Source organism: Patagioenas fasciata, chromosome 30 (assembly GCF_037038585.1).
Source record: "Patagioenas fasciata isolate bPatFas1 chromosome 30, bPatFas1.hap1, whole genome shotgun sequence".
NCBI classification, from domain to species: Eukaryota; Metazoa; Chordata; class Aves; order Columbiformes; family Columbidae; genus Patagioenas; species Patagioenas fasciata.
The window spans coordinates 1,825,994-1,848,848 of NC_092549.1; the positions used below are offsets into that span (position 1 = coordinate 1,825,994).

A 22,855-nucleotide genomic window follows, 5' to 3' on the forward strand; every position below is an offset into this window, starting at 1 on the left:
GTCCCCATGGGAGCCCAGGGCACCCCGGGCTCGTGTCAGAGGGATGCTCAGCGGGAGCAGCTGCTGCTGCCCAGAGCCTGAGCCCGTGCCTCCTCTGCCCCTTTCCAGGTTGGAGCCAGGGCAGCCCAGCCCTGCCCGTGGAGCAGCGCAGAGGCAAAAATCCCACCTGTGCAAGGTAAGGAGCTTCTGGGTCCCGAGGCAGGTGTGGGGCTGGGGTCTGTGCCTGGACCACCCCACAGGGCAGAGACATGGCAGCTCACTCCTGCCCTCTCTGCTCCTGCACATCCACAAGACCGCGTCACTCCCAAATCTGCTGAAGGGCACAAAGCGCAGGATCCACTGGCTGCAGGTGCTGGCTCGTGGGTGCTGGTGGCCCAGGAGCTGCCCAAACTCCAGGCAGCTACTGCTGGGGACATACCATGGAGTCCTGTCACACCATAGCTCTCCCTGGGCAGTGAGAGAGGTCATGGGTGCTGAGACCCCCGTCCCACAGGTGTGCTGGGCTGGTCAGGGCAGGACCAATGCACTTTTCTGCTTGTATTTTGGCTTAGGATACAACACCTCTTGCTGGGGAGCTGCAAGTCAGGCTGCTGGGATCAAGGAAGGAGAGATGGAGGAGAAGATGGACGTAGATGTGATGGTGGAAGAACAGATGGAGGTTGATGTGATGGTGGAGGAAGAGATGATGGATGTGGACGAAGAGACAGAGGAAGAAATGGAGATAGATGCAGAGATCGAGGAGGCAATGGATGTGGATGGATAGCTGAAGATCAAAGATGGACGTACCAGCAGCCGGACAGGAACATGCTCCCCAGCCACTGCAATAATGTTGGTGGGTGGGTTATACATTAGACAGGAGTTTTAGGGTTTTTTGTATTTAGTTGTAGTTGTTTTTTCTGTGCATAGTTTTGTTTCTTTGTGTGTTTGTTTGTTTTGGTAAATATATTGATTTATGTTTTTTCAGACCTGTGCTCTCTGTCATTTTCTTGTATCTGCAGAGCTGTGGTTTCCGCTCACTCTGAGTTCCTGGGGCTGGAGGTGGCTGGGGGTGCTGGCACGGCCAGCCCGGGGACAGGGGGTCCCTGTGCACAGAGGGGTCCCACTTGCAGAGACATGGCAATGGGCAGCAGTGGGGTTGTTTCATGAGTTGTTGGAGAGTGGTGTCCCCAACAGCAAAGCTGTCACAAGCAACGAGTGAGCCATGAGAGCCCTGGGCATGGCTTGTGCCAGGATCAGGGAGAAGGTTTTTCAGCTGTCGGTGCTGCTGTTCAAGGCTCTGAACCTACACATGCGCAGGGCTTTGGAGCTGTTCCCCACCAGGCTGGTGTCAGGACCGGAGTTGCTCCCAGCTTGCAGAAGCATCCGGGCTGGAGCCAGTGGGAGCTGTTCCTCTCCTCTGGAGGCATGCAAGGATATTCAAGGCCTTCTCAGATGGTGGGGCCCAGCCTGACACACAGTGCTCCAGGTGAGGCTGCACCAAGCCTGGACCCAGTGGGACAATCCCTTCTCTTGGCTGGCTGGCCAGGCTGTGTTTGACGTCCCCAAGATGCCGTTTGCCCTCTCCGAGCCAGGGCACACTGCTGGCTCCTGAGCCGCTGCCCCCCCAGCACGCCAGATCCCTTTCTGCAGGGCTGCTCTCCAGCTGCTCCTCTCCCCATTTAGACTTGTGCAGCTGGTGCCCCCTCCCAGGGGCAGAAGCGGCATTTGGGCTTGTTACACGTCAACCCATTTGTCATCGCCCAGTGCTCCAGTCTGTCCAGATGGCTCTGCAGGGCCTCTCGTCTCTTGAGAAACTCAACACGGAATCACAGACTGGTTGGCGTTGGGAAGGACCTCTGGAGATCATCTAGTCCAACCCACCTGCTAGACCAGGTTCACCAGAGCAGATGGCACAAAATGGCATCTACGGGTGTTTTGAGTGTTTCCAGAGGAGGAGACTCTCCGTCCTCTCCAGGCAGCCTGTTCCAGGGCTCTGGCACCCTCACAGTAAAGAAGTTTCTCCTCATGTCCAGACAGAACCTCCTGTGTTTCAGTCTGTGCCCGTAGCCCCTCGCCCTGTCATTGGGCACCACTGTAAAGAGTTGGGCCCATTCTCTTGACACCCACCCTGGTGATATTTAGCAGCATAAACACGACCCCCTGTCAACTTCTCCAGGCCAAACAGACCCAGTTCTCTCAGTCTTTCTTGTTCAGAAAGAAGCTCCAGAGCCCTCATCACCTTTATTTCTCTCCACTGGACTCTCTCCAATAATTCCTTGTACTTTGTAAGCTGGTGGCGAGGGTTTGGATTGCGGGGTGAGAATAAAACCCTGGCAGACGTATTGTTAACCTCCTCTCCTCCCTCCACTTCCCCTTTCTGCCCCTTCCTCTCTGCCCTTCCCACTAAGCACAGGCGATCAGGAGGAAAAGAAGGACAGAGAGAGAAGAGTTGGAAAAATTAAAAACGTTTTACTAATGCTACTAATAAGAATAAAGAAAATAATATAAAATATACAAAACCAACCTTGAAAGTCCCAGCAACTGCAGAACTGGCACCCGAAGTCCTGGTTTGGACTCTGCAGCCAACGGAGCTGGATTCAGTCTGTCACTGGTCTCAGTTCGCAGGGACTCGCAAGGTCCTCTCCTAATTTCGGCCATAAGGAAAAAGGGAAAAAGAAAAGGGACAAAATCCTCGTTATCTCCCACTTTTATATGAAGTATTCACATGAACGGAATGTTATCCACAGTTGGTCAGTTCCTTGGTCACCTGTTTCTCGTTGCCCCTCTCACGAGACGTGCATCAATTGTTATCATAACTTCGCATTCCGTTGCTATGTTTACCAAAACATGTACCTGGTTTTCCAGGAAAATGCAGCTAATATGAAAGCATGATATGGAATATGATATACCCACTCAATACCATGTTCTTTGGCCCAATTGTCTATAAGACTGTTTCTGAAATGAGTACCATTGTCTGATTCAATTCTGTCTGGCGTACCGTGTCGCCGAAGGACTTGCTTCTCAAGGCCCAAGATGGTATTTCGGGCTGTAGCATGAGGTACGGCAGATGTTTCCAACCATCCAGTGGTTGCTTCCACCATTGTAAGTACATAACGCTTACCTTGGCGTGTTTGTGGAAGTGTAATATAATCAATCTGCCAAGCCTCTCCATACTTACACTTTAACCATCGCTCCCCATACCATACAGGCTTTAACCGTTTCGCTTGTTTGATTTCGGCGCAAGTTTCACATTCATGAATAACCTGTGAAATAGTGTCCATGGTTAAGTCCACCCCTCGATCGTGAGCCCATTTCTATGTTGCATCTTTACCTTGATGCCCTGAAGCATCATGGGCCCACCGAGCTAGGAAAAGTTCACCTTTATGTTGCCAGTCCAAGTCCACCTCAGCTACTTTAATCTTAGCAGCTTGGTCCACTTGTTGGTTGTTTCGATGTTCCTCGGTGGCTCGACTTTTAGGCACATGAGCATCTACATGACGAACTTCCACAGGCAGGCTCTCCAGCCAAGCAGCAATGTCTTGCCACAGTGTAACTTCGGTTGCATGATGTGGAGAGGGAACCGTCCCTTTGCACACCCAGCTCAGCACCGGCAGTCGAGGTGCAGGAGGAGCTGTGCTTCAGTGCCCATCACTTCTGAAACAGCTCGGACTCCTTCATACGCTGCCAGTCTCTCTTTTTCACTTGGAGTATAGATGGCCTCAGATCCTTTGTATCCTCGACCCCAAAAACCTAAGGGTCGACCTCGGGTTTCTCCTGGTGCTTTCTGCCAGATGCTCCAGGTAAGTCCATTATCTCCGGCTGCGGTGTAGAGCACATTTTTAACATCTAGTCCAGTTCGGACTGGTCCAAGGGCCACCGCATGAGTTATCTCATGCTTCATTTGTTCAAAGGCTTGTCGTTGTTCAGGGCCCCACTCAAATCTGTTCTTTCTACGAGTCACTCGATAGAGAGGGCTCACAATGTGGCTGTAGTCAGGAATATGCATTCTTCCAAAACGTACAACGCCCAAGAAAGTCTGTGTCTCCTTTTTATTAGTAGGTGGAGACAGTGCTGCAATTTTGTTGATCACATCCATTGGGATCAGGTGACGGCCATCTTACCATTTTATTCCTAAAAACTGGGTATCTCATGCAGGTCCCTTGACCTTGCTTCGTTTTATGGCAAAACCAGCATCCAAAAGAATCTGAATTATTCTCTCGCCTTTCTCGAAGACTTCTTTTGCTGTGTCACCCCATACCATGATGCCATCAATATATTGCAAGTGTTCTGGAGCTTTACCTTGGTCCAGCGTGGTCTGGATCAGTCCATGGCAGATAGTAGGACTCTGTTTCCAACCCTGGGGCAAGCGATTCCACGTGTACTGGATGCCCCTCCAGGTGAAAGCAAACTGCGGCCTGCACTCTGCTGCTACAGGAATAGAGAAAAATGCATTAGCGATGTCAATTGTAGCATCGCACTTCACTGCCTTTGACTCCAGTTCAAATTGCAGTTCCATCATGTCAGGCACAGCAGCACTCAGTGTGCTGTAACTTCATTCAGGCCACGATAGCCTACAGTTGGTCTCCACTCGTCACTAGACTGACGCACTGGCCAGATTGGGCTGTTAAAAGGTGAGCGAGTCTTACTGATCACACCCTGGCTTTCCAATTGACGGATCAGCTTCTGGATAGGAATCAAAGAGTCTCGACTGGTGCGATATTGCCGGCGATGCACCGTCGTGGTGGCAATTGGCACCTGCTGATCATCAACCATCAGCAGTGCTACAACAGAGGGGTCATCTGAAAGACCAGGCAAATCAGACAGCTGTTCAATTTTCTCAGTGTCCACAGCTGCTCTACCAAATGCCCACCTACACCCTTTTGGGTCCTTAAAATACCCTCTCCTGAGGTGGTCTATGCCAAGGATGCATGGAGCATCTGGATCAGTCACAATGGGATGCTTTTGCCAGTTCTTTCCGGATAGGCTCATTTCAGCCTCTACAACAGTCAGTTCCTGGGATCCCCCAGTCACTCCAGCAATATTGATGGATTGCGTTCCTTTATAATTAGAAAGAATTACCGTGCACTGAGCACCAGTGTCCACTAAAGCTTTGTACTCCTGGGGTTGTGTTGTACCAGGCCATAGTATTCGTACAGTCCAATAAACTCTGTTGTCCCTTTCCTCCACCTGGTTGGAGGCAGGGCACCTCTAATTTCTGTTTTGCACAGTCCCTGGGTGTGAACTAGAGCTTCCTCCCAGAGCATCAGAATCTCTCCTGCCCCTTTTGTAAACTGGAACAACCATTTTCCTAGGAGTTTTTCCTTTTTTCTCATGTACTCGTTCTTGAAGTTCTGAGGTAGATCTTCCATGTCACCTATTCATGTTTTCTCTCTGTTTACATAGGAAGAACCACAGTGAACCTCTTTTTGTGGGCTGCCTCTGTCCTCTGTCTCGAGATTGGAAACGCCTTCTCCTAACAGATGAAACATGGGTTCGTACAGGTCGTGAATGGTACGAGTCTGCTCTGAGTTCTTGGATTTCTTGCAACAGCTTTTCAAACCGGTCATCAGATTTTTCACACAGTTTCTCCACAGCAGAGACACAAGCCCATAGAGAACCAGCAAGGCTGTCCTCAAAATCTCAGAGCTGTTCAATTGTGATGGAAATGCTTTGTACTCCTGGTGTCCAGATCATTGATGCCAATGACTTAGCATATGCAGGTGGTGCACTTTGTACAAATCTGCGCCACAGAGGTCGTGTACAATTGATTCTATCTGGGTCCATCTCCTCTTGGCTGTTTGGATGATCTCTTGCACAGCTAATTCTCTCAGGAACTGGATATCTTTCTCCATACTATTCCATTTCCCTGAAGTGCATATACAATCTTCCTTGTAGGGAAGTCTTACTTTCATAGCTGACAGGAATCAGGTCCAGAGGGTAGTGGTGTTAGGGTCTCTTGAAATTGCCCTATCAACGGTGGAATCTTTTGACAGAGATCCCAGCTGCCTGGCTTCGCCATCTTCCAATTCAATTGTTTCTGCCCCATTGTCCCAGCATCGGAGCAGCCAGGTTACAATGTCCTCACCTTCGTGACTACTCAAGTCTTTTCGCAGATCTCTCAACTCACCTGGAGAAAAGGACCATGTGGTGGTTGCTTCCTCTCCTCCTGAAAATGTAGGTCTGAAGAAGCAGGCCTAAAAATGGAGGCTTATAAAATGGAAGTGTAAAAATGTAGGACTAAACATTTAGGCCAAAAAACGTGGGCCTAAAAACGCAGGCATAAAATCATAGACTGAAAAATCTGAGTCTACTTTGGGTCAGATCCATTCAAATCTACCCCATCACAACAAGATTCAACAGCCATTTTAATAAGCAAGATACAATCTGAATGCCTCTATAAACTCATATCCATGAAAAAGGTTAAACCACACTGAAATGCCTCACAAAGAATACAAAGCCCTAGGAATACTTACAAAACATGTGTTTTGCCGGGAGCTTTAGCTGCTCCAGCCGCAATTCTTCCAACAATTTCTGGTGAGTTCTTAGGGACTGGAGTGTTGTCATCTGTGTGTTCTGAAAACAACAGAAACACAGAGGACAAAAATAAAGTGGTCAATTCATGAGTTCATATGAATATGAGAATCCCTTTTACAGATACAAATACAAAATTTTATACGTAACATCAGACTTCTATGGTCTCCACACACCAACGAGACATTTTGAGAATGCACAAGCAGCTCCGTGCAGTGGGCAAGATTGAATCGAGCTGATCTAGGCCACACAGTGAAATGTCCTTGACCACAAAGAATGAGGAAGAAAGTCGATGAAGAAAGAAGAGAATGGGGAATTCCAGCGGTTTGTGGAGAGATATGGGAGGCGATGGGTGTCTGAGATAGAAGCCAATCATGTATTAGTTAGAGGAATGTGGGCAGCGCATAATGTATTATAATTACCCAATCCAAATCATGTCAGTGTATAATCAGCAGTTTTAAGGCTATATAACCTGATGAAGTTTTTCAATTAAACGGCTTCAGTTTATAACTGTCATAGAGTTGTTGAAGTTCCTTCTTCTCCCACATCTGGACCCGTACTGGACTTGCACACGGACTAAGCCCCAGCTCAGAGCACAAATTGCTGTTCCCTGCCCTGGGGGCCAAGCGCTGGTCCTGCTCTCTCCTCCCTGGTGTGACCCGAGCGCACGACTGCCCTGCCTGCTCCTGCCTTGGGGCTGGGGGAACTCGGGTGACAAGGAACGACAGACTGGTGTGGTTATGGGATCTCTTAAGTGTCCTGGGATTGCTTTGCTAATCACTCTGTAATGGTTCCCGGGCTATTAACTCAATATGTGCCCAGAGAGGCAAAAAAGTCCATGAACCAACTTTCCAGTTAAGGTTTCCATCTCACAAAAAAAAGCCACACTTGCATTTTCTCATCAGCAACAGACTGAAAGATGGAAGCTGAAGCAGCATCTGCCTCTTGTGAAAACAGATAACAACAGATGGTTCCATTCAGTTGATTCTTAGTTGCTTCCTGCACAGGAAACCTGTCCATTAATTTAATCTTTGGTGTACAGGCAGGGCCTTGCTGATGTTCCTGTGTCACAGCAAGTGTGTGGATGTCAGGCTTTCCGCAGATTTGTGACTGAGTTTTCCATTTTCTCTAATAAAGGAAAATCTTGCTGGTGGGTTTAGAGAAGGACGGGGAGCTCCAGTGAGCTCAGGGAGGACCAAGCAGCATCACGGACAAAGCAGACGGGAACTCGACTGGGTGAACATTAATGGAATTTATTGACAGATGAAACTGCCGTGTCTCCCCCGTCTTTGGGCGGATCACCGTGCACCCTGAACCGGTACAGGCAGGTGTAGTCCGGGTGGCCCCAGTTGCTCAGCACTTGCAGCCTGATGTAATTCACGACCCCAGGGAGCTCATTCTGCAATGACAAGAAGAAATGAGACACCTTTTTGTCTCTGGCCTGTGAGCACTGACAGAAGTGCGACGGCCTCGATCAGCAGCTTCCTTCCTGCTGCCCCGCGGGGGCTTTTGACCTGTCGTGGTGCAGATGTTCTTATCCTGCTCTACACCATTGGACCATGAGAACAGCAAAGGAAGAAGCAGCGACCAGGTGCCTCAGCAAATACACTGGAAAGTTCTCTCCTGCTTTGGGGCACAGGCTTCCACAGTCAGAAGACCCAGTGCTGGTGTCAGTAAGATATCTCATTGCCTTCTCTAGAAATCCATGGAAACAGAATGGCCTCTCTGTCTCTGGTCATTGCCAGCACCAACAGAATCCTCAGGAAGCCCAGTATTTCTGGTCTTTAACGGGCAGACCAGCAGTTGTGCATCCTACGGGATGTGGCCGCTTGTGTGCACTTAGGATCCAGACAGTCAAGCTGATTCCAGCTTCAAATGTGGTGCTTCTAAGCACTGAAGTTTAAACCCACAATGAAAGAAAAGAAGATCAGCAGTGCAAGCATCCGTCACCAGGAAGCTGAAGCAGGAGAAAGGCCAGCATGGCACACGCTCAAGGACAGGGCTGCCTGAAGCCCTTTGGCAGGGAAGCCTCTGCTCATCCAACCGCATTTCTCTCCTACAGTTCTCCTCCCTCTGTGCCCTCATAGCTTCAGCTGGAAGGTCTGACTGAGATTCAGCACTGTCAGGAAAGTGAACTGTCCCAGGAACATTCCCTGCTCTTCATGTTCTTCCTTGAAGCCCTACAGAAAGATGGGTGGAGAAAACAAGAGTGTCTGGTGCATCATCAGCTTCTGTCGGTGAAGTACAGGGGTATTTCAGCTACGTAGTCCAAGGATGATGAGCACAAGGAAAAGACGCGAAGCTGCAGGTGGGCAGCACGCCACACTTGCCCACTCAACGAGTCCAAGGTGGCAGTCAGAAAAGGAGCAGACGCTCCCAGTGAGAGGGAGGTAACCTGAGGATCAGAAATGCCGCTGGGACTGGAAGCCAAGAAGGTTTAGGACCATGCACTGTCCAGCTCCTTTTCCCTGTGGCTCCTGGAGTAGCATCCTGCCCCAGAAGGGTTTTTTTTGAGTGGTACATTGAATAAAAGAGGAATACAATGGGAAGGGAGTGACTCCAAGGAGCCTGTTTGTTCTGAGAGCCAGGAGGAAGCTTCAGGCCCCAGGACTCTTTGACCCATCTTCACCCCCTGCTCAGAAATGCTGTGCAACCCCTGCCCACAATTCCAGAGAAATCACTTACGTAGACAGCAAAGACCTTTGGAGCTCCGGAGATACTTTCTCCATGGAACGCTGTCCCTGAGACATGGTCCATGGTGACGGCTCTGGGAATGAGTGGCATGGACAGCTTGATGAACACGTGTCCCTGACTCCCTGGGAAGGGCCAGCAGTTTCCGGGATGATTTTCTGCCTGAAAAGACAGGAAATACTCAGCAGGGAGACACAGGAGGAGAGCAGGTCCATGCGAGAAGGGGGCAGGAAAAGAGGCTTCGAGGAGCAAAGACAGGGGGGAAGGACACTCGGAGCAGCGTGTGTTGGTCATTCTCCCAACATTTGTCAGGAGGAATATTGCACTGTCGACTTGGAAAAGGCTTCTCAGTTGTCATCCATGTCCTACAGTGGGTTCCCCTTACTGTCATGGCCCCTCTGGAACACACAGCAGGGAGCCATAAAACTGTCGTATGGGGCCGTGGAAATAGGCAAGCCTGTGAACCAGCCTTTCTGTGCTTTCCATGGGGTCTGGCCCATTACAGGCTCTGTCAGTGGGGGCACTTTTAGGGCACGAGGTGGCCCTTGACTTCTCGCCCCTTCTCTCCTACCCCTGGGCACGTTCCAATGCCCATCTTGTCAATCTGGACAGGATGCGGTTTGGAACTGGTTTGTATGTACAATGTCACTGCACCTGCTGATTTGAGGGCGTAATCATCCATCGGGACCTGGATTTTCTCCAGCTTCTCCAAGGCTTGACTGATGATCTCCTGAACAACCTGGGAAGGAACACAAAGGAGAGCGACTGTTGGAAGGAAAATGACCGGGGCAGGCAGCTCCCGTCAAGGCCAGCCAAGGTGAAGGGGACAAGGCCCATCTCAGATGGAAGGAACGCCCACATTGCCTGGAAGCCTCCCAGGTTTGCTCTGCTCTGATTGACGGGATCAGAAAGGGGGGGCTGCTCACTCCAGTGCTCTGAATGCTGGAGCTGCGGGAAGGGGCTTTTCCTGTGGAGAGGCCCCAGGCCAGGCAGCACGGGCAGACAAGGCTTCTGGGCATGAGATAGGCCTGGCTTAACTCTGCACTGCTGAGACCATTCTTTCTTTCCAGTCCTCCCTTGAGGAGGACCCGAGATCTGGATGCAGAGGAAGGTTCGACTCAGACAGCTGTCATTCCTGTCACGCTCTCTCTTCCCCATAAGGAAGTGTGGAGCAACAGGAAAAGGAAGCGTGGCCATGGCAGCACTTGTTCCAGCAGCACCAGCCTGTTGGCTGTGACAGGGAATGGAGCAGGATACGTGCTGGAGGGAGGATAAAACCCCTGAGCAGATCCTTCTGCCTTGTGCCCTTACCCGTCCGGTAAAGCCTGGGAGCTTTGCCTGCTTCAGTCCTTCCTGCAGAGCCCGCTCAGCCACATCCTTTGTGCTCCAGCGCAGGTGATAAAGCTGTTCCTGGAGCTTATGGAGCTATTCTGGCAGTGGCAGGGTTTCACTCAGGTCTGCAGTGGTCCAGGGGGTTAAGGTGCCAAGTCGTCCAATCTGGTAAACACCTGTCAGACACACACCAGAGCTTAGAACCTGGTCTAAGGCTGGGCTATGCCTCGGGCTGCCCGCTCCCCTTTCAGTGTCTCTCCCAAGTGCCATAGTTGTCTCTCCTCTTGTTGTCTTTGACAGTGGCCATCATGGCCACCAGCTCCTCCAGTGGGGGATTTGTCAAGGCAGTGATTGTTTCCATAGGGAAAAAGGGTTCGAAATTGACTCCGGACTAAGCGTGGGAGTTCCAACAAGAGCTGTGGCCACACTTCCCATCTGTGGGGCTGGAGACGGGTTCTTTAGAAATGGAAGGGACATAACAAACGCCTGTTTCTCCTGCCCAGCATCCGATCGGCACTTGCTCCTGTTTTCCTCCCTCTCAAGAGAAGGTTCAGCCTGTGCCCCTACAGTTCAACAGCTGCCAGGCGGGGGGTCTGTGTCTCCCCTCTCGCAGCGTTTCTTTAGCAACCGGGTTATCTCTGGACCTTCTCTTGGCAGAACTGCAGACAAATGCAGACTGGGTAAAGAGGGAGGAAGGGCACAATTTATAACCTTTGAAATAAGGAGAAGGAGACTTGAGAATAATACAAGAATTCTGAGAGGCTATGCAGGGAGAAAATTAGAAGGGTCAAAGCCCAATTAGAGCTGGACCTAACTAGTGTTGTAAAAGGCAACAAGAAATATTTCTATGAATATATCAGGAACAAGAGGAGGGTTAAGGAGAATCTCCATCCCCTGGTGGATACAGAAGGAATCATAGGAACAGAATATGGGGGAAAGACTGAGATATTAAATGCCTTCTTGCCTCAGCCTTTAAGACTCAGAACAGTTGTGCTCCAGGCACCCAGTCCCCTGAGCCAGAAGACGGGGATGGGGAGCAGAGTGAAGCCACAATAATCCAAGAGTGAACTGTTGGTGATCTACTGCAGCACTTGGACATCCACACGTCTATGGGGCCAGATGGGATCCACCCAAAAGTGCTGAGGGAGCTGGCAGAGGTGATCACTGAGACCCTTTCCATTATCTACCAACAATCCTGGCTAAGTGGAAAGGTCCCAGTTGACTGGAAGTTGGCTAACGTGACACTCATCTCCAAGAAGGGCCAGAAGGAGGATCTGGGGAACTACAGACCTGTCAGTCCGGCCTTGGTGCCGGGGAAGGTCAGACTGGACATGAGCAGGAAGGAGTGTGAGTGGAAGGGCAGTGCTGTGGTGGAGCAGGTCAGCAGAGGGAGTCTGCATCAGCCCAAGGCTTTGTGCTTCGAGGAACAGCTGGGGAGGATGGAGAGACCTCAGCAAAGGAAGGAAGATGCTCAGACAAGAGCAAGGTGGGGCGGCAGGGGGGATGTCTGCAGCCTGCAGGGAAAGAGGTGCAGGGGATGCCACAGCACAGGACAGGCTGTCGTGGAGATGATCAAGGGATGTAAGGAGGCTGAAAGGCCCCACCAGACATGAGCCCCTATGGCTGTTGTCTCCACCTCTGATGCCTGTGAGGAGACACCTTGTCCTTCCAGCACAGGGGCCTCATGGCCTCCTTGTCCTCAGCCAGGAACCTGGGAGGTGTGGGACCATAGTCCTGCCCTTGGCCTTGCACAGCCCCACATCACACTGTCCCAGGAAGAGCCCTGGGCAATGCAGGAGGGAAACCAAGGACTTCTTTGGCCATCCAGCTGCAGATGCAAATTCGCAGGAGGAGAGACAGACAGGACAGCACCTGGATCGACATGCAGGCTGATCAATGAAATAGTCCCTATGATTAGCGTCATGCCCACTCTAAACCTGGAGCCAGAATTTACTGCTTGCTACATCCATTACTTTAGGTTTTCCAGCTAGTTTGGTGAGTTCCATTCAGAAATTTCTTTCTGTCAGGAGTTCAATGTCAGTTCGGCCTTTTGCTGTTCTGCCATTCTGCAGTTGGCCTTTGGGCCTTTCTGCCTGTTGCGCTTTTGCTCTCTCTTGCTGGGATGGGCTGTCCAGGACCAAGGTGCTCCCTTCTGCAGGACTGGCTGCTCCATGTGACTGGAGTTACATGAGGGATTGCACTCAGCATATTTTCTTAATTTAATTTATCCATTTCTATTTGATTTCCCTTGTCTATTGTCAGTAAAACCAAGGATTTCTTTGGAGTTCAGCTGCAGGTGCAAATTGGCAGGATGGGGCACAGACAGGACAGCACCTTGATTGACATCCAGGTCAATAAGTGACCTATTCCCTACCATTAGCGTCATGCTATGTATAAAGCTGGAGATGCCTTTTCCAGCCAGTTAGTTTTGGTTTTCCAGATACTTTGATTAGCTCTGTCTGGAAATTCCATTCTATTGGGAGTTCAGTGTTAGTTCAGTTTTATGATATTTTGCTGTTTTCCAGTTGGCCCTCGGGCCTCTCTGCCTTTTGCACTTTTACTTCCTCTTGCTGGGATCAGCTGTTCAGGACCAGGGTGCTCTCTTCTTTTGGACTGTCTGTTCAGCACAACTGGAGTGATGTGGGGGATTGCACTGAGTATCATATATTCTACTTTATGTAGAATTAACTATGTTATTTTTAGTAGTGTATTATTTTTACTGGAACAATGAGTGAGGATGGAGAGACAGCAGCACAGGTGAGGACACAGTGGGGTGAGAACAAGGTGGGGAAGCGCATGGGGTGTCTGCAGACTGTGGGGAAACTGCCACAGGCCTGGGACAGTGTAGGATGGACTGTGGTGGAGGTTGCCAAGAGTGAGGCTGGACACTGTATGGACAACCTCGCTCCTCACCCCCCACCCCCAGTCTGCCGGTTCCCTCATTGGCCACCAGAGATTGCATCACTTTTCCTCACATCAGACTTCTCCACTCAGCTCTGCAGGAGATGCTGCAGCTCCTGTGCACCAGCTCCACCTGCTCTCCTGTGTAAACACTGCACAGTTTAATAAACAGCAAAACACTTTCCTCAACTGTGTGTGTAAGCTGGATCTGATGAGGTCCACCATCCACTAGGGACATCCACACAAGAACTGGTTTAGACAGCGAGCTAGATAAGGGTAGAAATAAACACAATTAATGTGTTGACTGCCATGTTAATTAGAGCTCTGAAGAATGGGGCAAGTTTGTAACTCCGTGAAGCTCTAAGCAGAAACCAGACAATTGAGAGGAATTGAATGACCAAAGAGCAAGTGGAGGAGAAACCTGAAAGGATTAGGAAGGCAAATGTCCAGACAGTGCTGGAAAGTTGTCCTTTGACAGGGACATTGAATCAGGAGAGGTGGGAACTCCTGAGTGATGAGGGAGATGAAATAATAGAGTGATGGTAATAGAAGTACAGGGGAAGACCAACATTTCTTCTCCTATCCTTTGTACACTTCCCCATAATTCACTTTTTGGCTTTTTTCTTTTAAATTTTAATATGTTAAAAAAAAAAAAAAAAAACCTAAACAAAAATCTTCAATCAAACAAACAAACTAATCAAACAAATAAACAAAAGCCCCAAAAAAGCAAAGCAAAAAAACCCCCAAACCAACTAAACAATAGCAACCAAAACCAAAATAGCAACAACAACAACAGAACAAACCACAAACAAAACAACGACAAAAAAGTGCGGCTTTCCAGGCAGACATCAGTCAGCAGGTGTCTCACCATGAACAGCCAGTGTCATTTTAGGGGTCCCAGTGTACCTGAGGTGCTGTCCTGGGATTGGCATCTATCACACAGGACCTGGGGAGACCAGAGCACCTTGCAATGCAGGTGGAGGCTGGGCAGGGTTTCCTGGGGCATCTACACTGGCACCAGGTGTTTGTGTCCCTGGAGCTGAAGACATTTGTGTCCTAAATCCATGCCCAGTTCTGAAAAACTCTTTACTTTTCAAAGAAAAGTAACCCCCCCTGAAAGGACTTTAAATAAATAAATAAATAAATATGTTGACACCATCCTTTGTTTTAGATCTTTGTCTTCAGTTCTTGTTTTAATTTTCATTGAGATTAACTGACATCTGATGGGCCTGCAGGCATGAAGCCAAGATCAATTTGTGTCTTGCATAGCACCCCATGCCCTCTAAACCTTCCCTGCCCAGGACTCCTCGCACTTTGCCCAGAGCGACTCACACTGAGGTGTTGGCTGGTTCACTGGCTGAGATGTTGGTTTAGATGGTCACCTACAGCACAGGCAGATTGAGGCCCCAGAATTGTCTGCTCTGCTCCAGGTAGAAACAGAGCCCAACTTCACAATGGGATCATAAGAGAACTGAGGTTTAAGGGACCTCAGGAGTTTGCAGTCCAACCTGTCACAAACTGGGTCACACCAAGGTGTTCAAGCCTTGATTCAATCCCAGTTTTAGCAGGACTAGAGGAGTGATCATCCCTTTGTACTCGGCACTGGTGAGGCTGCGCCTTGAATCCTGGGGTCAGTTTTAGACCCCTCATGACAAAGAAGACATTGAGGTGCTGGAAAGAGATGAGAGGAGGGTGACAAGGCTGGTGAAGGGTCTGGAGCACCAGTCTTATGAGGATCGGTTGAGCGAGTTGGGGCTGTTCAGCCTTGAGAAAAGGGGACTTATCGCTGTCTACAACTACCTGAAAAGAGGTTTTGTCATGGTGGGTGTTGGTCCCTTCTCCCAAGTAGCAAGTGATAGGACAAGAGGAAATGGCCGCAAGTTGCACACGGGGAGGTTTAGATTGGATATTAGGAAAAAAAATTCTTCAGGGAAAGGGTTTAGAAGCAACAGAACAGATTGCCCAGTGAGGCTGTGGAGTCCCCATCACTGAAGGTGTTTAAAAGACTTATACATGAGGCTGTTAGGGACATGGTTTAGTGCCAGATTTAGGTTATGGTTGGACTGAATGATCTTAAGGGTCTCTTCCTAGCACAATTATTCTATGGTTCCATGATAAATCATATTTGATATTTTCTTTCTCAGAGGACCACGCAACCTCCCTGAGAGCCAGGACTTTTCTGAGGTGTTTGAGAGATGTCTCACGGTCACACCAGCCAGTTCCACCAGCTCCTGTCTGCCCCTTCCTGCACCAAAAGTTTTCTCTATATTTCAACCTTCCAGGCAAGTTTCTGGGACACAGCAAATGCTGTCCAGGTCTTCTGGGCCTGTTCAGAAGAGAACACCAGGCTGACATGTTGATGGGTTCTCTGTGCATCTAAATGTTTTCCTGACCATTTTTCTCCATGTCCCACTTCTGCCCAACCTTTCTGGTCCTTACGCTGTACATGAGGGGATTGAACAGGGATTTGAGGGATTCACTCCCCCACGACAGACCTTCCCTCATCTGCTCAGCCGGTCACCTTGTCATAGAAGGAGATCAGGTTGGTCAAGCAGCACCTGCCTTTCCTAAAGCCATGCTGATCGGGCCCAATTGCTCGTCTCGTATGTGTGACCTCACAGTCCCTTCCCAGCCATGTTCCTGCTGTTGACCTGTCCCCTGCAGAGGCAGAAGTGACCTCACAGTGCCCTCCACAGCCATTGGCTTCCTACTGGACTATGAGTTCCTGAGACACAAGTGACCACATGGCATCGTACCCAGCCATCACCCTGCTTGTGGTCCAGTGTGTGAGCAGATAAAACTAAGCTGGTTTCATCAAATGTGTTCAGTAGATTCCTATCAAGGGTTTGAGTGGAGAAATGTTCCTCAGAGGAGCTGCTGTATTTACTCTGGGGCATTTTACATCTCTGCTTCTGACTCTGATTTTTTTTTTTTCTTCTTCCTCTGTCTATTCTGATCTGAAAGAGCCCTCCAAGGAAAAGATTCATGGAATCCTACAATAAAGCAGGTTGGAAGAGACCCCTGAACACCATCTCTGTCCCACTGACCTTTATGGCACCCCAAGGAATAGCTGACAGCGTTTGTGCTCCCTTGCTTCATCTCACCACATGCACACAGTGGACATGCAGATGATGTGTGTGTTTACATCTCATCTGCACAACAAAAACATGAGGTTTTGACCTATTATTTCATAGAATCATAGAATGTCCTGAGTTAGAAGGACCCACAAGGATCATCGAGTCATACTCCTGTCCCTGCACAGGAAACCCCACAGTTCACACCGTGTGTCTGAGGACGTTGTCTGGTCTCTTCTTCAACACTGTCAGGTTTGGGCCGTGACACCTCCCTGGGGAGCCTGTTCCAGTGTCCAGTACCTCTGGGTGAAGAACCTTGTCCTCATGTCCAACCTAAACCTCCCCTGGTACATATTCTTCCATTCCCTTGGATTCTGTCATTGGTCACCAGAGAGAAGAGATCAGTTCCTACCCTTCCTTCTCCACTTGTGAGGAAGCTGTTGCCATCATGAAGTCTTCTTTTAGTCTTTTCTTCAACTCTGACGGTGAGAATACCCTTGGTTTTCTTTCTGAAGCAGAAAGGAGAAGCCATGACCTCCAGGCAATGGGAAGGGGGATCCTCTCCCTCACACATAGCTCAGGGCTCTTCCTGGGACCGTGGGATGTGGGTGTGCAAGGCCCAGGGAAGGACAACACTGGGACAACAACATCCATCTTCCCCAGGGGGCTGCAAGGAGGCACCAAGGCCCCAGTGCCATGAGGACAACGTGTTCTCCTGGGCCTCAGTGGCAGAGACAACTGCCATGGCCAAGGCGACAGAGACCTGGGTTCTGTGGGTGCCTTCCAGCCTTGCCAGTGCCCTTTGCCATCTCCACCACAGGCTGTTCTACACGGTCCTACCCCTGCCCCTCGTTCCCTGCAGGCTGCAGACACCCATCTCGCTTCCCCACCCGCTCTCACCCCAGCATTTCTGCACCTTCACTGCTGTGTCTGCACCCTCACCGGCTGCTCTTTGGAACTCAAACCATGGGCTGATCCAGCTCCCTCTGGGTGACCTCTTGCACCGCAGCACTGCCCTTCCAGTCACATTTCTTCCTCCTGATATCCAGTCTCCATCTTACAAATTGCACTTTGCAATATTTTTGGTTTTTTTTTTCTTTCCTGACTCTTCCCAGCAATAAGGAAAGCTCAGCTGTCTCAGAAACTGCTCTTCATGAAGGGAACCCAAACCGTTAGGCTTCTTGTGTTTTTTTACCTGACCAGATAGAAGTCACCTCACCATGATCTTCTAAATCCTATGACTTTTGCTGGCCTTTCAGCTTCTCTGACAGACACGACCATGTCCCTGTTGCTGTCCCGTCATGTTCTCAGGTGGGATGGACATGACAACCCATCTCCAAGGCCGGGTAGGATCTGTGGGTACTTAGGAAGAGATACCTTCCCAGCTCTATTCCTGCTGCTGGCCTCTCAGCTTTCTTTATGGAAATCCTGTGATGGAGTCCAGCTCTGTCACAGCAGTGCCCATTGCCTGTCCCTGCCTGCGCTCACAGCACTGACACACAGCAGGACGGGGACCAAGCTGCCAGAGCACTCAGGCCTTGCACCAACACAAGGGATGGGAAGGAGAGTGTGGAAGTTAAATGAGAACAGCTCTGGAAGACCAAGCGCTGGTGCTCCCTGGCACGGCTGCCATGCTGGACTCTTTTCCCCTCCTTCCATCTACACAGAAACTGTCCCTGCAGCTCCAAACAGGCCTTGGTGAAAGGATATCAGGAGAAAACACATGCTGCAAGGCCTATTAATTTGTTTAAACACACACAGAGCACAGCTTCTCATTTACACAGCCCCTCAGTAAGCAAAGAAAACAGTGAATTAGAAAGGGGATGACAAAATTATCACGTGAAAACCCCAAGTAGCAACAAAAAATACAGTAGGACAGGCTGAGCCTGCAACAATTAACACTATAACCATTATGCAGAAGCTGATGAGCAGTGTATTGCTTCATAAAATAATCCAGCCATCAGTTTCCTCAGGGCATCCTTGAGCTCCTGGTTCCTCATGCTGTAGATGAGGGGGTTCACTGCTGGAGGCACCACTGAGTACAGAACAGACACCACCAGGTCCAGGGATGGGGAGGAGATGGAAGAGGGCTTCAGGTCGGCAAACACACCAGTGCAGAGGAACAGGGAGACCACAGCCAGGTGAGGGAGGCAGGTGGAAAAGGCTTTGTGCCGTCCCTGCTCAGAGGGGATCCTCAGCACGGCCCTGAAGATCTGCACATAGGACAGAACAATGAAAACAAAACACCCAAATGCTAAACAGACACTGATCACAATAAGCCCAGCTTCCCTGAGGTAGGAGTGTGAGCAGGAGAGCTTGAGGATCTGGGGGATTTCACAGAAGAACTGGCCCAGGGCATTGCCCTTGCACAGTGGCAGTGAAAATGTATTGGCCGTGTGCAGCAGAGCAGTGAGAAACCCAGTGGCCCAGGCAGCTGCTGCCATGTGGACACAAGCTCTGCTGCCCAGGAGGGTCCCGTAGTGCAGGGGTTTGCAGATGGCAACGTAGCGGTCATAGGACATGATGGTGAGCAGACAATATTCTGCTGTGATCAGGAAGATAAACAAAAAGAGCTGTGCTGCACACCCTTGAAAGGAAATGATCCTCGTGTTCCAGAGGGAATTGGCCATGGACTTAGGGAGAATGGTGGAGATGGAGCCCAGGTCGAGGAGGGAGAGGTTGAGCAGGAAGAAGTACATGGGGGTGTGGAGGTGCCGGTCACAGGCTATGGTGGTGATGATGAGGCCGTTGCCCAGGAGGGCAGCCAGGTAGATGCCCAGGAAGAGCCAGAAGTGCAAGAGCTGCAGCTCCCGTGTGTCTGTGAATGCCAGGAGGAGGAACTGGGTGATGGAGCTGCTGTTGGACATTTGCTGCCTGTGGGCATGAGGACCTGTGCAAGGAGGAAAAGACAGTGACAAGTTAGGGGAGACTTCTCTGGGAAAAACCAAAGCCATCTCCCACAGACCCTCCCACGAAGAGACACTTCTTCTAGGAGAACGTCCTGGCTGGAGCCCTCATCGGTGCTTGATGAGTGTGCAATGAAGAGCAGGGTCTCTGCCCAGGGGCTCTTGAGGAGTCACCCTGACCCTGGTCTGGTGGGGCAGGGGCCAGATCTGGGGTTCAGATTTGTCAGCTGGAACAGCTCCTGGTGCAGAAGGGACTTTCACCATCTGTACCCCCAGGCCTGAGAAACTGAGTTTGATAGGCTGGGTGTTTCTACAGCTCCTTCTCACCTCCTGCCCTGGGGAGTGTTCTTGGGTGTCAGAAACCCTCAGCATTTCTGCTGCACTCAGGGAGAACAGAGCGAGTCCTGAGAGACCAGAGGATGCCTGTGGGTCAGTGCAGAGTGAGGGCAGCTGCTCTGTCCCTCTGTCTTGCTCCAGCTGCCCTGGGCTGTCACCTTTCTGAGATGGAGACTGATCACACTCCCATGTTACCCTGAAAAGCCACCAGGCACTGTTGAGAGCAGAGGGACCCACCACAGGCCACGACATGTCTCACCCTTTCCTAAGGTCTCAACCCCCCACGTTTAGCCAAGGACACACGTGGCTCATTTGACAAACCAAACAGCATTTTGGCTGTTGCAGCATCTCTGCGCTTCTTTGTAGGGAATTCAGATAATGCTAAAGTGCTACAGGAGAGGTTTGCATCCGGAAAGAAGCTCACAGCTTGGAAGAAAACCTCAAGGAGATAGCCAGAGGTCCTAATGATGGCATTTGATTCAGGGAGACTCAGCTCATTCCCCAGCCCCACAGACTGCATTGCCCACAGCCCCCAGGTCAGAGCAAAGCTGGACACATGTTCCCATGGACACACCTGCAGGAAAGGACCCACAAGATCAGGCTGTGACTCTGCAGCCGAAACTCCCATCCCCAGAGAGCCTGACAGCAAGAACAAGATCACAACAGCAGTGACCCAGAGCAGGGGAGCAAGAAGGAAAATGCGGTGAGGGTGGGTGTGAGAGAGGCCAGGGCAGAGGCAGCCGGGCACTCAGACAGCGTCACCCTTCCCCAGCTGTGCAGCCACCTCCCAGACACCAACATTGCCGGGCAGCTGCTCTCAGCCCCTGTGCTCTGCAGAGGAACTGGAGCTCTGGCTGCACAGGAGCTGCTTCATGCCTTGGAGCCCCCGGCCCTGAGGGCAGAGGCTTTGCTGGGTGGGACAGGAGGCGAGGGGGCTGCTCACAGGAGGGATCTGCACTGCAGGGGATCACAGGGACTTTTCTCTGTTCTCCTTCCCATAACAATTCCGGGTTTAGTTTCCTCTCATTTCTGATCATTTCCCTGCTGCCTGGAGATTCTCCCCCTGGGCGGTGTTTCCCTGTCCATGTCTCTTCCCTGTCAGTGCTCACAGACCCATCCCACCCTCTGTGCCCTCCCCCTGGCCCTACAGATCCTGCCTGTTCACAGGGCACTGCCTGGGGGCATCTTCCTCTTTGCAGGTGGGAAAACAGGAGAGGTCAGACTAAGGCTGACGGGTCCAGCAAAGGTGATGCAGGTGCTGTGCAGAGGCAGAGGGGTGGTGCAGGGATGTTATGAGCCTTCTGGCAGATGTACTGATCATTCAAAGCTGCAGTTCAGGAGTGTCAGTGACTTGTTTAAGCATGAGAGCTCATTTTCATTTTATGCTTTCCTATACCCCCTACCCCTTGCTTTTGGAAACTGAAAAGACCGGCTCAGGAAAGCTCCTTATCTGTCTGGCAATTCTTGCACTGGTCTTCTTGAGGCATCAGCTTGGAAAAATTGTGATGGTGATCTTGAGCTGTGAGCAGCCCTGACCCACACAGCACCTTCTCACAGCAGAAGCACTTCTCCTGCCCTTATGGGGGACGCTTCTTTCTCCAGCAGCTTCTCCCCACAGCACCATGAGGATCTCCCCGGGCAGGCTGAGCGCTGACCCTGGCAGGCGGCAGAGCCCCTGCCCGAGCACAGCCCTGGGGTGCAGGGACCCTGCTCTGCAGGACAGCCCTGGGCACCCCTGGGTGTTCACCCAGCTTCACAGCTGTTCAACATTGCCTGACAAGAGCCCCGTCCTTACAGATCCCTCAAGCTGTGCCTGTGCCAGTTTCAGGAGATGCCTCCAGGAGCTACAGCTGCATTGCCCTGCACCCAGAAACTTACCATGGCAAGGGCTGCAAGGATTCCTCCTCCAGTGAGCTCTCAGTCATCCTCCCAATCCTGACCACCTTTAATCTCTCTCTGCCTTGCTCATCTCCGTGAGATCCCCAGGCAGAGCCCTCAGCCCTGCTGCGCTGTGCAGAGGAGCTGCTCCTGGGCAGAGCTGTCTCTCTGCAGCGCTGCCGCTTGCCAGGAGCTCCCTGTGTCCCAGGAGCCCAGCCGAGCTCAGCAGCACAGGAGCAGCCCAAGGTGCTTTAATGACCCCTCTGGTGGGTTTGGTGCTGAGTCCATGAACTTTAGACCTTGGAGGAAGTCAATGAAACCTCTCAAAAAGTCAAAGTCAGATTCAAACTCCTAAGTTTCTTGTAATGATAATGGGTCCCACTGAGGAACACTACTGAGGAAATGATCCCAGGTTCTGGTTAGAGCAGAAAAATGGAGGCAGAGAAGACAGGTCAGGAAAAGCGAAGTAAAGGTCTCTCTGATGCTCGGTAAACCTTGTTGTATTTCTTTACCCAAAGGGCCAAGCCCTGACCCCCAGCCCTGGGAAGGCAGATCCTGTCCCTCCCACGTTGCCCAGGGCCCTTCCTGGGACAGTGTGATGTGGGGCTGTGCAAGGCCAAGGGCAGGACTATGGTCCCACACCTCCCAGGTTCCTGGCTGGGGACAAGGAGGCCATGAGGCTCCTGTGCTGGAAGGACAAGGTGTCTCCTCACAGGCATCAGAGGTGGAGACAACAGCCATAGCCAAGGGGAGAAGGAGCTCATGTCTGGTGGGGCCTTTCAGCCTCTTTACATCGCTTGATCATCCCCACCACAGTGTGTCCTGTGCTGTGGCATCCCCTGCACCTCTTTCCCTGCAGGCTGCAGACATCCCCCCTGCTGCCCCACCTTGCTCTTGTCTGAGCATCTTCCTTCCTTTGCTGAGCTCTCTCCATCCTCCCCAGCTGTTCCTTGAAGCACAAAGCCTTGGGCTGATGCAGACTCCCTCTGCTGACCTGCTCCACCACAGCACTGCCCTTCCAGTCACATTCCTTTCTGCTCATGTCCAGCCTGGACCTCCCCAGATGCACTTTGGGCAATTATTTCTTTCTCATGCTCTTTCCCACTATGAAGAAAACCTCCACCACCTCTGAAACCACCCTTCAAGCACTCTCAGGCTACTCCTGCACTGCTGCAGCCTCCCCAGCGCTGCTGGGCCAAACCAGCCCAGGTCCCTCAGCATCCCACA

General features: G+C 51.0%; 1 protein-coding gene across 1 annotated transcript; it reads right to left on the minus strand.

The window, feature by feature from the left end:
* Positions 1–7,695: 7,695 nt before the first annotated feature.
* On the minus strand, positions 7,696–19,375 carry LOC136112885 (olfactory receptor 14A16-like). The gene is made up of 3 exons (XM_071800310.1): positions 18,456–19,375; positions 18,378–18,409; positions 7,696–7,820 (listed from the first exon to the last, which is right to left on the minus strand). Exons 1-3 carry the CDS (start codon positions 19,373–19,375, stop codon positions 7,696–7,698), a joined length of 1,077 nt encoding a protein of 358 aa, XP_071656411.1.
* Between the last annotated feature and the right edge of the window lie 3,480 nt (positions 19,376–22,855).

What these genes read in the sequence shown, in the direction of transcription:
- LOC136112885 (XM_071800310.1), bottom strand. Translation starts at nt 19,375, where the DNA reads ATGTCCAACAGCAGCTCCATCACCCAGTTCCTCCTCCTGGCATTCACA. An exon ending in AAACTGATGGCTGGATTATT is followed by an intron (nt 18,410 to 18,455) that starts TTATGAAGCAAT and finishes TAATGGTTATAG; the next exon opens with TGTTAATTGTTGCAGGCTCA. An exon ending in CAGGCTCAGCCTGTCCTACT is followed by an intron (nt 7,821 to 18,377) that starts GTATTTTTTGTT and finishes GTACCGGTTCAG; the next exon opens with GGTGCACGGTGATCCGCCCA.